Source organism: Talpa occidentalis, unplaced genomic scaffold (assembly GCF_014898055.3).
Source record: "Talpa occidentalis isolate TD23 unplaced genomic scaffold, MPIMG_talOcc4v2.1 talOcc4.9, whole genome shotgun sequence".
Lineage (NCBI taxonomy): Eukaryota > Metazoa > Chordata > Mammalia > Eulipotyphla > Talpidae > Talpa > Talpa occidentalis.
The window spans coordinates 27,786,383-27,798,818 of NW_023605305.1; the positions used below are offsets into that span (position 1 = coordinate 27,786,383).

Consider the following 12,436-nt stretch of genomic DNA (forward strand, 5'->3'; position numbering starts at 1 on the left):
AATGTTAAGGAAGGTCAAGATACTCAGGCACCCAAAATATGACAGTAGGGGTGTCTCTGGGGTGCAGGGGTTAAAGACAGCGCTATCAAGCTATCTCCTGCCACTGCAGCACGAGTTCAATCCCTGCCCAGGGAGCTACTCACATGGTGCAGCAGACCCCTCCTGTATTGCCCACTGCTCCCCTCAGCAGTGTATTCAGTAGATCCGCCTCTTCTGTTCCCCACTCTCTTGTGAATCCTCTCCCCACCCCCAGCACCTCTGGCCTGCACCCCAGTTCTTGTATGCATAAATAAATGAATCTTTTAAAAAATTGCCTACATATGCTGTTAAGTTTTTGCCCATTCTACTACATGGAAACTGCTCTCATCAATGTCACTAGGAATTTTCAGATTACTAAATCCATGATCACTTTTCAATCCTCATTTGAGCTAGACTTCTCAGTGGCATTAGACCATGACACCACCCTGTGCTGGTTTTCACTCTAATTGCTCCTTCTAGTTCCTTTTCTTTCTATAGCTTTAAATGTTGACAGTCCTCAAGCCCTGGTTCTAGGCCCTCTACTTGGATTTCTCTATGGCAGGGAACATTACTGCACGCCATCTGGATCCATAAGCCGGTTTTCAATTTTTGTATGTTGAGGGAGGAGTCCAAAGCATGTCTCATGTAAATACCAGTATCCACAGAGTTGTACTGGATTATAGCCACAGCCATTCGTTTACTATCATCTACGGCTGCGTTCACATCACAAGAATAAAGCTGAGCAGCTGTGCCACAGACCCGACGCCCACAAAACCTAAAGTATTTACTTGCCCTTGACAAGAAAAATTTCCTTTGTGATCTCTCCCCGGATTCAGTTCATTCTGGTGGCTTTAACTATCACATAAACCAACAATGTTCAAAATAACATCTTTGGCGCATACACACAGTTCGAGTTCGGGGAGGATTCCTTTTACAAGGATGACCTGTCGTTTCCATTTACATGAGTCACGAAGATCGCAAACTAAACATGGACAGAACAGCTCCTAGCCTAGCCTAGACCATTTCTGTAAATGGTAATAAAATCCAGCCAATTGATCAAGCGAAGAATTTAGGCGTCCCTGACACACTTAAATCTCCCTAAACCTCACTAAATCCTTCAAAACAAATTCAAGTCACCGCTCGTTTCCAACTCTACTGCCCTCCACCCGCTCCCCACGCAAGCGCGCCCGCACGCGCTCCTCCTGGGCGGCTGCACGCGTCTTTCCTGAGACGACTCTTTCCAAGGCCGGCATAAACCAGTCGCTCCACCTGGTTCTGCCCAGAGCCCTCAACTTCTACCGAAAGCTGGCACCGCAGGAGCCCTCGCGGGACGCCTCCCTCCCAGCGGCTCCCCCAGGCTCCCCGAGCTCGCCGGAGCCTCCCAGCCCCGCTGACAGTCGGCGCGTTTGCAAAGACGTCAGAGCCTTTCGGCGGCGCCCGGAAGATACGTAAAGGGGGCAGGACTGTGTTTCACAAACCGGACCGTAACTCGCTGCGTTTCCTCTTTCCGGCCAGCGCCGAGCGATGGGTGAGTGTCGCTGTGTTCCCGGGCCGCAGTAGCGGGCTAAATTCAATCCGGTGCCATCCTGCCTCACGGCCGAGTGAGGGATGCGAGCGCCTCAGCGTGCGGCAGCCAGCAGCCACGAGGAGGGTGGTGATCTGGTTTTGGCCGCCGAGGTCCGCTCCAGGGAGGGCAGGGGCTTGGGGTTCGGCGGCACCAACGTGGCTGCCGCGGGAAGGGTCTCCGTGCTGGGCCGCACGTGTATGATGACACCTTGGTAATGCTGTGGACTCCCGATTGCAAGGTGGGGAATCCAACCTTGGAGAGCTGAGCGTGCGGCCCGCCCGACGCGGGCGTCTGACTAGCGAGGCTGCGGCCTCCGGCTCCAGAGACTCAAGCTCTGTCCCCCGCTCCCACATGCAGGCATCTCTCGGGACAACTGGCACAAACGCCGCAAGACCGGGGGCAAGAGAAAGCCCTACCACAAGAAGCGAAAGTATGAGTTGGGACGTCCAGCTGCCAACACTAAGGTGGGTGCTTGCGTTTGGGCCTTAACCTCCCGGAGGTCACCTCTGCACCGTGGTGCAGCCTCTGCGTGTGGCTGTTGAATCCACGTAGGAGTCTAGATCGTCCTAGGGGTGGGGAGGGCTCACCTTTGCGCATGGAGACATCTTATGCACTGGGTCTTAGAGTCTGGAGAGAGTGAGTGCCTCTCATCTTAAGAAACCTGGTGTTTTTGGTGCATGGAGACTTAGCGTTCAGTGTTTGGAAACGAGGTTATTTTTCCCCCTTGGAGGTAACTAGAATGATGAAAAAGTATCCTTAGGCGTGGCTGTGGCCGTCTTGGTCACCTATGTGCCACTTGCCAATGCTAGGACCTGTCATAGTTACACTGACTGTTACCTCCATACAGCCCAGTGCCCTTCCATTTCTTGTCTTGCTCCTTGATAACCTGTTTACTGTCTTGTTTTCTGCAGATTGGCGTTCGGCGCATACACACAGTTCGAGTTCGGGGAGGCAACAAGAAGTACCGAGCCTTGAGGCTGGATGTGGGGAACTTCTCTTGGGGCTCTGAGTGTGAGTGAGGCCCTCTGGGAATGGGTGGGAATTCTACACCGAAAACATTCTCAATTCCAGTAAGTGCTTTTAGTAGGACGTCCGTGGCCTCAACTAAGATAATTGAAGTTTCTCCTTGGTGACAGAAATTGCAGTTGCAGTAGCTGCAGAGAGCTCTGTCACCTGTCCTGTTCTTAGTTCCTGTAACCTCATGCATTGCGGCTGAGTCTAGATTATGTACATGTGGTTTCCAGCTACCTCTGGAAACATGGGGGAAGATGAGCTAATGCCCTGCAGTAAGTGCTCAGCCTTCCCTTTAGACCCCACTAGGGAGGGGACAGGAGACCTCAAGGCTAGTTGGCCCCTAATTTACATGACTTGATCCTATATTTCCCTTGTGAGCAGGTTGTACTCGCAAAACAAGGATTATTGATGTTGTCTACAATGCGTCCAACAACGAGCTGGTTCGCACCAAGACCCTGGTAAAGAACTGCATCGTGCTTATTGATAGCACACCATACCGGCAGTGGTATGAGTCCCACTATGCACTGCTCCTGGGTCGCAAGAAGGGAGCCAAGCTGGTACGTGTTTGGGGGTTCATCTTATGGGGGGAGGGAGCCGCTGACTCCTGCCTTCTTGTGATGAAAACTCTGTCCAGTTCTGCTACTGAAGGGAGAGAGATGAGAGCCTTAGTGCTGAGGAAGGCAGGGGTAGGGCTGGCCATGGTTCAAGAAGGCAATGGCATTTCTACCCTGGGCTAGGGTTTGGGACTGGAAGCCTTACATCTATTAATTTAATTCAGGCTCCTGAAGAGGAAGAGATCCTGAACAAAAAGCGATCCAAGAAAATTCAGAAGAAATATGATGAAAGGAAAAAGAATGCCAAAATCAGCAGTCTTTTGGAGGAACAGTTCCAGCAGGGCAAGCTTCTTGGTGAGATGGCTTCTGCTTTGTGGGGGGTGAGGGGTAGGGTATACACTTTGTATTTTACCTTCGTCTCAGTTCTTTTGATCATAGCTGTGTGGTCATCTGTGGGGTTTAATAATAAACACATAAGCACAAATCACAACATTTGAATAACTGGTGTGAAATGGAAATGGGAACTAATGGACGGGAGCCCAAAGGCTTTGAGAAGTCTTGCCCAGTCTGAGGGGGCTGTCTCAGTGATGAAAACTTTGTCCAGTTCTGCTACTGACTTCACGTGACGATAAAGTATGTCTGAGGAGACAGCGGGCTCATGTCGCCTGCCCCCCGGGATAGCTGGACCAACATTGACTTTTTAAAAAGGGGGTTGGTAGGTTGGGGTAGGGCAGCCTTATCATTTGCTAAGGGCCATATGCGTTCTCTCTTGCAGCATGCATCGCTTCAAGACCAGGCCAGTGTGGCCGAGCAGATGGCTATGTGCTGGAGGGCAAGGAGCTAGAGTTCTATCTGAGGAAAATCAAAGCCCGGAAAGGCAAATAAGTCCTCCTCCCTCCTCTCTTAGCTCCTGTAATAAAGGTCTTTGTTGTTCTTTGTTCTTTGTCTTTTGTTCCAATTGTCTGAATAATTGTTCTATTCCGGCCACCCATGTTGACCAAAACTGAGATGGTGGCTGGAACTAGAGCCCTGCCGCTGTCCTCACCCAGACTCTTCACAGTGTAGAGCCCTAACTGCAGGCTCAGGCTTATAATGCAGGCTCTGTCCTTTTTATAGTAGGGAGATGATGTCTCACCTCCAAAGTCTGGTTTTCAGTGGCATGCAAGCCAAGCAGGCTGAATCAGGTGTCCCAGCCCTTGGGGTGTGTTGTGTTCCAAATTTTTGCATCGTTGAGAGCAAGTTGAAGACATGACTACATCGGTATTGTAAGGGTTTTTATAGCTTTCTGAAGTTGACTAACCCTAACCCCTTTGCTGCACCCCTGTGCAGAAATACTCAGATTTATTTCCATCTCAAATTCCTTGCTAAAATCTGAGCTCTACGTAACCTGGGTCTTTTTTCTAGTGACTACCACTGTCCTGACCTGATTGATGTTAACTTGCTGTTCCCTCTATTGGGAGCACTTTCTTAAAATACTTAGTTCACTCCCTTCTGGTCTTTGTGATGTCACTCTTAGGTTTCTCCCTGATCACAGGATTTTAAATTGCACTTCACCATGCTTTTTCCCTTGTTCTTATTCCAGCATAAATACTGATCCCTGTTAGACTATAGCGCCAGGGATGTTGACTGCTGGCTCCAGTACCTGGGAAAGTATAAGGTAATATATGTGGCACTCAAATATGTGCTAAATGAGTTTAGAAAGGTTTTATCTATTTTAAAGTTGATGGACAGTAAAAGTAATGAATCTTAAATGCCAAAGTGTGAGTTCCTTGGTTTCAGCAAGTTGCCTACATTGAATACTCTTTCGTGCAGACAGTTGGGAAAAGATATCCTAAGAAACTCTTGGAGTGTTAAGGGCAAAAAAATTTCAACTTCAAGGGCCTCCCTGGTGGCGCAAAGGGTTAAAACACAACCTATGAAGCTATCAGCAGTCACTGCAGCACTAGTTCTATCTCCCAGCCAAGGAGGTGACCCACATAGCACAGCAGACCTCTCCTGCCTTGCCCCCTCAGCAGTGTATTTCAGTAGATCTGCCTGTTCTGTTACCTACTCTGTCTCTGGTGAATCCTCACCCCCCACACCACTGGCCTGTACCCCAGTTCTTGTATGCATAAATAACCTTTTTTAAAAAAAAATTCAGGGCTTCCCCGGTGGCGCAGTGGTTGAGTGCTGGGTTGCGAAGCTGCCCGCAGCCTCTGCAGCACTGGTTCGATCCCCGGCTACTCCCTGGCCACCAGAAGAGGGTCCCACATGGTGCGCAGACCTCTCCTGCCACCCACTGCCCCCCTTAGCAGTGTCTTCAGTCCTTCTGCCTGCTCTGCTTCCCGCTCTGGCTCTGAATTCTCTCACCCTCCCACCCTTCTAACTACCCAGTGCTTGTATAAATAAATAAATATTTTTTTTTAAAAAAGTCTTAAAAAAATATAAAAAAAATTTTCAACTTTAAAGCACTTTGGCTCTGCAGAGACCTGGTCTCTCTCTGCCTTTCCACTCAGTGATCTTCATCTTAGTACTTGTTACTGCTTACCGAGAGATTTGCACAGCAAAGCAATACTCAGCACTCCCTTTATTCTCTAGATTGAATGCTACAGGGATTGATCTTTATTCCTCTCCTTCACTTCCTCTAATCCATCAGTGGGTTCTTTTTTAAACGAATTAAGTCCATTTATTCAGTCTCCACAGATACACCTTTCTCCCCAGGGCCAAGGCTACCCTCTAAACCAGACAAAAAATGATTACCTTGTGAGTGAATTGTGGGTGATACTATGTCTACTTTGTAGTTTTGGATTCCAAGGCTTAAAAATATCCAGCAACCCATCCAGCTAAAATCCAGTTGAGTTGGCAATGCCAAAGGCTACATTCAGCTTCCGCCCTCATACTTTGGAGTTCTGGCATTTGTCAACCTTTGCCCATAGCATCCACTTGAGCTTTTACTTAAAAGGCAGGACTCTTCCAGGAGCTCACTTTAGCAACAATTCTAATCTAGGCCTCTGTGGGACCCTCCGCCCTTCCCCCAGCAGTGCAGGCACACCGTGGAACTGAAGCTTTCACTCTAATCTTCCTTTACCCCTGTTGGGAGCAGAGACGTGCTGAAGGTCACGGCTGGGTGGTGTATGATTGGTTTCACATCTTTTTTCTTTTTAAAGATTATTTATGCATACAAGAGCTGGGGTACACAGGCTAGAGGTGTGGGGGGGTGAAGGATTTAGCAGAGACAGTGGGGAACAGAACAGGCAGGTCTCCTGAAATACACTGCTGAGGGGAGCAGCAGTCAGGACAGGAGAGGTCTGCTGCGCCATGTGGGTAGCTCCCTGGCTGGGGATCGGACTCGGACTCTTGCTGCAGAGGCTGCAGACAGCCTCATAGGTTGTGTCTTAACACACCTGAAGCTTAATCAGCCTCCAGGGCAGATTCCCAAGCCCTTTCCTTCCCACTACTATGTATGACAACTCAATTTCAAACAACTGCAAATACACAATAAATGAATGGGTTCTTATTATAAACACAAAATTGAACAGTACTGATAAAGCAAAAATTCCCCCAGCAGACACTTTGATCCTTCTCCAGAGTAGGGTTATCAAGAGGTTATATCCTTCCAAACATCTCTATGTATCAAATTGCGGTCCGCACAACAGGGCTCTTCCTTAGAAATTAATAGAAACATAAAATCTTGAGCTTCATCTCAAATCTAATGAGTCAGAAACGAGGGGAGTGGTGTCAACACTGTTTTAAACAGTGCTCCCTCAGTTTGGCAACAGGCCTAGCTCCCCCCCAACGCCCCCCCACCCCAGGAAACAGCGCCCCAGAGCGCGGGTCCTCGGTATGCAGACGGGGTCGCCCTAGCTCCTCCCCTAGCAGTCGGGCCTACCTTCAACGTGGGCACACCCCCAGCCCGGTTCAGGCCCTTCCCGCCATCTTTCTCTTTCCAGATCCCGTCCCTAAACTCTCCGGATCGGCATCCAGGACTGCTGTGATGGCCCGGGAGGGCAGGGCCCGGGAAAGTGGGCTGTGGGCCGAGGGAGGCCGCGGGGGCTGGCGTGGCGGGGACATGAGGTCGGCCCGGCCCCGGCGGCCTCCGCTCACGGCTCCCCGGCCTCATCCTCTGACTCGGCAGCCTCCTCCTCGATGCGGTCCGCGGCCTCGGGGTCGCCGCCCTCCTCGACCCGAAAGCGCGGCAGATGAGGGGTCCGGGGGGCTCCTCGTGCACGGCCGAAGTTCCGGAGGCTGATGGCGGGAGAGGGCGCTCCTGCGCCCAGGAAACGACCGAGCAGCGGGGTCTGCGCTGGCCGAGCCAACCCAGGGGACGCCTCCACCTGCAGGCTCTGCTCAGGGTCGTCGGTCATGCTGCGGGCGGGAGGGAGTGTTAGGGGGAAAAGGCAGTCCCAAAGCTAATTCCATACAGGCTTTGTGGACTCCACCCCCACCCCAGTGTTAGGGGGAAAAGGCTGCCCCAAAGCAAATTCCATACAGGCTTTGTGGACTCCACCCCCACCCCAGGTCAAAGCCAAAGACACTGGGAACTCCAAATCCCATCACCACCAAAGGGAAGGTGGCTGGGACCTGAGGGTGGGGTTAAGCAGCCAGGTGGATACAAAAGGCAGACACGTGGGCTTTGGGGGCTCTCTCCATTTTGGGGCCCTCGGCCAGCTCGCGGCGTCCGTCTAGCTCTGAGAGTGACTTTGGGGTTTCCAGGTCGTCGGATCGGGTAGGACGCATTAAAGACTTTATTTCCCTATTTTCTCCCTGAGTTGTACATTTTCCTTATTTCTTTTTCTCTTGTAAATAAACCTTTTATTAACCCTTTTGCGTGTGTCTGTAGTAGAGTATTCATAAGTCCCTTTAAAGCGCGCGGGTGAGGACCCACAGCCAGGAACCCGTTTAATATCGGGGTTGCTCTATAACAGGAGGACGGGCTCAGCGAGCCTGGGCGCCTGGTAGGCTCGGGGTGGGGTGGGGGCGGAGGGGGGACGGAGACATGGGGACCAGGAGCCCAAGGGTCAAGTCCGGCCTCCGCCAGCACCCACCACTCACCGCAGGTTGAAGGTGGAGCCCAGGAAAGAAGGCCGCAGCGACTCGGCCACCGTGGCCACCGTATAGGGCGGCTGGGCTGCATCCTCATCCCAGTAGGCGTCCTTCTCAGCAGGAGGCAGGTTCTGGTACATGTCATCCACAGACAGCAGGGAGACCTGGGGCGGGCAGCTGGTCACCAGGACCCCCCTCTCCTACACTGGCTGAGGAGCTAGCAAGGAGGGGGAGGAAAAGGAGCTACCCTGGGGAGGGGTGTGGGGCATGTGCTGCTCACCTGCAAGTTGCGGTCTATAAGCTGGTTAGTCTCAAAGTCGTCGTCATCCTCGCCAAAGGGGTTGATGATTTGTTCAGCCACCTGAGGGTTGTAGAGAGTGTAATGGGCTGAGAGCCCCATTCTCTGCCCTCAAAGATGAGGTGGGCCCTGGACCCATACTTCTACTGAGTAGGCTGGCATGACCACCTGAAGTGCCCACCTTGAGCCAGCCAGCATAGAAGAAGAACTGCAGCAGGGTGGTGAGAGGCACATACATGTCCAGGTCCCCTAGGGCTGGTGCTGACTCCTGGTCTGGAAGAGACTCCTGAGGTTTGGCAGCCCCTGCCTCTGGCTCCACAAACTGGCGGCCAACCAGGGACAAGGCAAAGAAGGAGTACACTGCTATGGTCACCACCTGGAGAAGGGAAAGCGGGGCTGAATGGGACAGGGAGAAACGACATCCTTGCCTTGAGGACCAGCAGAAGAGTCTGATAGTAATTAAACTATGTAGTGGGGTCATCACCAGATGGGGTGAGGATCCAGGGAAGCTTAGCGCCTCAGCCCTTGCCTGTTCAAGGTCTCACGGGATTGAACTGCCTTGGGGCGGGCATTATCTCTAATTCTTCTTCTGGATCTCCCACTGGGATGGGGGGTGGGGCGAGGCATACTTGGGTGTAGACGAGGGGAATGCTGATCCAGTCATAGTGGAAAAGCATGCTGCACTTCGCCCGGTACTTGTTCAGCTCCTGGTGGAACAGCAGGAAGAGGAAGTCAGTGAATGTGAGGAAGGAGAAATGGGGAGAGAAAAGGGAAGCCCAGCTTAATAAAAGAGGGCTGGGATCTGGAGGCCCATTCTACTTTGAGGTGTTCACAGGCTGGGTGTGCAGAGGGGAAGCAGTTTAGCAATGTAGTTACAAGCAGATCCTGGAGCCAGAATGTCTGACTACCCATCCCAGTTCCACTAACAAGCCATGAGATTTGGGCATGTTTCCCACTTTGTTCTCAAGTTTCCTCATCTGTGAAAGGAGAGGATAATAGTACCTTTCTTCCTGGAGTGAGGGTTAAATGTGTTAATATAAGCACTGTGCTTCCCAGATGTGCAGTACATAGTTGGCACCACATAAATGTAAGGTGCCTGGGCCTCCCTGGTGGCGCAAGGGGTTAAGTCTCTGCACTATGAAGCTGTCAGCAGCTACTGCTGTCCCAGGTGGCACAGCAGCCCTCTCCTGACTCACCCACTGCTCCCCTCTGCAGTGTATTTCAGTAGATCCACCTGTTTTGCAACCCTCTGTCTCTGGTGAATCCTCTCAACCCCCCACACACACCTCTGGCCTACACCCCAGCTCTTGCATGCATAAACAAATAAATAAATATATTTTTTTAAAGATTTATTTATTTATTTATACAAGCACTGGGTACAGTCAGAAGCGCGGGAGGGTGAGAGAATTCACCAGAGCCAGAGCAGGGAGCAGAGCAGGCAGAGGGACCAAAGTACACTGCTGAGGGGAGCAGTGGGCGGCAGGGGAGGTCTGCACGCCATGTGGGACCCGCCTCCGGTGGCCGGGGAGCAGCCGGGGATCGAACCGGCGCTGCAGAGGCTGCGGGCAGCTTCGCAACCCAGCGCTCAACCGCTGCGCCACAGGGGAGGCCCAAATAAATACATATTTTTTAAAAAATAAATAAATGGGGCCTCCCCGGTGGCGCAGCGGTTGAGCGCTGGGTTGCGAAGCTGCCCGCAGCCTCTGCAGCGCCGGTTCGATCCCCGGCCACCGGGCGAGGGCCCCACATAGGGCGCAGACCTCTCCTGCTGCGCTCGCTGCTCCCCTCAGCAGTGTACTTCGTCAGTCTGCCTGTTCTGTTCCCGCTCTGGCTCTGGTGAATCCTCTCGCCCTCCCGCGGTTCTGACTGTACCCAGTGCTTGTGTGAATAAATAAATCTTTTTAAAAAAAACTTCCTTTAAAAAATATTAAATAGATAAATCAATAAATAAATAAATGAAAGGTGCTCAATTATTCCAGTGTGCAAAAGGGAGGGGAACACACCGGCCCCATGCTGCGCTGACTCACTTCCAGAAGCAGGCAGAGAGCGATGTCGTCACGGATTCGCCCGTCCCGCCGGGCCTGCGCCGCCAGGTTAGTGAACCAGACGCAGGGGACCCAGTATTTGTTGAAGTCGGATTTCAGGCTCTCAAACTTTTTCTTCTCTGCCTGGGACATGAAACCTGCGAGCGTTAAGCGGGTGGGGCGCAGTCACCCTCTGCTCACAGGACGCGCAGGCCGGGCCCTGGAGCGCCCCCTGGGGGTCAGACCTCTCCTCCCAGGAGGCTCGCTGGGCCGATGGATCTTGGCCAGGACCACCCGGGGCTCCCCAGCGTGGCACCACCCCTACCTGCGTCCACCACGTGCTCTATGGTGGGGAAGCGCTTGAGCACGCGGGTGCTGACCGAGCGCAGCACCAGCACCGAGGCCAGGTTGGCGTAGCGGATGAGGGTGCGGCGCAGCAGGCGGCCGCGCTCGTCCTCTCCGTGCACGCTGGCGGTGATGACACACATCAGCTGATCCGGCAGCGGGATGCTTGTGTACTGGGCCCACCAGCGGTTCACCACCAGAGTCACGTAGAAGCCTGGTTGCCACCACGGGTGGTGACGAAGGCGGAGGGAAAATAGAAAGCCCGGGAGTCAGCGCGCCCTGTGCCCCAACCAGAGCACCTGGTCCAGGCCAGTTTGCACCCCGGTGAGCAGACAACACTTCTGGCTACAGCTCCCTGCCTGAGGGACAGCCTCTCCCTCTGGCCCGCAGTGCTGTGCTCTCCAGGCGGGAAGGAAGAAATGCACACCTCCTGGGCAGAGGTGTTCAAGACCAGGTAATGGTTAGCTCTGAGGCCCTTTTCCCATGAGGGTAGAGGTGTCACCTCTTTCCAACTCCTTTCCAGAACCCAGAGGGTCGTGAGGCCAGCAGATGGCTTTCCCTTACTTGGAATGCGGGTCCATCCAGTACGAGCAACAAGGACCTAGGAATCCAGGCAACTTCCTTGCCTGCTGAGCCTGCTCTAACTGACTTCCAGGCCTTGCCGCGGTCATTCTGACCCGCAGAGCCATCAGCCTGGCAAAAGCCAGGCAAGATGCTGAGGAGACTACCAGGGAGAACTGGACAGAAGCTTACCTACCCAGTACAAAGGACAAGGGGATGAGCTCTGCCGAGCGGTTGCAGTATCGGGCCACCTGAGCATACACATGCTTCTGCTCCTGGGTCAGCAGCAGCCTGGGGAAGGTCAGGCATGGGCCTGGGTTAGAGGGAGGTGGCAGCCCAGTCCCCCACAGGCCCATCCGGAGACCTGCCCTCACGTCTCACCGGTAGGTGATGCTGAGCAGAGCATACAGGGCAATGAAGAGGAGGAACTCCTTATAGAGAAGCTTGTAGATGCTTCCCCTCCAGCGGAGAAGCAGACCAGAGAAGCCTCCGAAGCGGGCCTCTGCCACTTTGAGGGTGTATGAAACAGTCATGGTGCCGGAGTCCTGGGGCAGGAGGTCACAAGAGCTGTCCTCTCCCAACAAAGTTTCTCCTTTTCCTGCTTTGTCACCAAGCTTGTTACCCCAGGCCACCTCCCTTCAGCTCCACATGTGCGCATGTACACACACACACACACACACACACACACACAGCGCCATTACCCTGTGTTGGGGGGAGGAAGCCATAGAAGCTGCAGATATAATACACCCCCACTCCCCCCATGCACCCCCCAGAATGCAGTGATGCATGTATTGTGGAGAGGGGAGTGAGGCAAGGGAGAGAGGAGATCCAAGCTCTCTCTGCAGGAGGCTCCCCAGTGCCTCTTGCATTGCTGCTCCTGCCTGAACTACTGAGGACTGGAGAGCCAGTTCTCAGTGAGACCCACTACTAGCCCCTGGGGTCTTGCTTTTAAAGCTGACAGATGGCCTCCCAAGGCCCAGGATGTTCTCGCCCCCATTCTGTGCCTACCTACCTGCTTTGGGCAGCAGCCTGT

General features: G+C 53.0%; 2 protein-coding genes and 4 non-coding genes across 6 annotated transcripts; 5 read left to right on the top strand and 1 right to left on the bottom strand.

Annotated features, from left to right (window-relative positions):
• The first annotated feature begins 1,484 nt into the window (after positions 1-1,484).
• On the top strand, positions 1,485-4,094 carry RPS8 (ribosomal protein S8). Its single transcript, XM_037500079.2, has 6 exons — positions 1,485-1,546; positions 1,943-2,049; positions 2,497-2,596; positions 2,981-3,156; positions 3,378-3,507; positions 3,929-4,094. The coding sequence occupies exons 1-6, from the start codon at positions 1,543-1,545 to the stop codon at positions 4,036-4,038; spliced, it is 627 nt and encodes a 208-aa protein (XP_037355976.1). The 5' UTR covers positions 1,485-1,542; the 3' UTR covers positions 4,039-4,094.
• LOC119237336 (small nucleolar RNA SNORD55/SNORD39) lies at positions 1,778-1,857 on the top strand. The gene has a single exon (XR_005123274.1). It is a non-coding gene; the product is annotated as a small nucleolar RNA SNORD55/SNORD39 (small nucleolar RNA).
• On the top strand, positions 2,318-2,421 carry LOC119237345 (small nucleolar RNA SNORD46). Its single transcript, XR_005123283.1, has one exon. It is a non-coding gene; the product is annotated as a small nucleolar RNA SNORD46 (small nucleolar RNA).
• Positions 3,210-3,278, top strand: LOC119237343 (small nucleolar RNA SNORD38). Its single transcript, XR_005123281.1, has one exon. It is a non-coding gene; the product is annotated as a small nucleolar RNA SNORD38 (small nucleolar RNA).
• LOC119237342 (small nucleolar RNA SNORD38) lies at positions 3,733-3,801 on the top strand. The gene has a single exon (XR_005123280.1). It is a non-coding gene; the product is annotated as a small nucleolar RNA SNORD38 (small nucleolar RNA).
• Positions 4,095-7,231: 3,137 nt separating the features above from the next.
• Positions 7,232-11,976, bottom strand: BEST4 (bestrophin 4). Its single transcript, XM_037499631.2, has 9 exons — positions 11,785-11,976; positions 11,600-11,694; positions 10,823-11,056; positions 10,501-10,655; positions 9,103-9,180; positions 8,655-8,849; positions 8,456-8,536; positions 8,185-8,339; positions 7,232-7,497 (listed from the first exon to the last, which is right to left on the bottom strand). The coding sequence occupies exons 1-9, from the start codon at positions 11,934-11,936 to the stop codon at positions 7,233-7,235; spliced, it is 1,410 nt and encodes a 469-aa protein (XP_037355528.1). The 5' UTR covers positions 11,937-11,976; the 3' UTR covers position 7,232.
• Positions 11,977-12,436: the final 460 nt, after the last annotated feature.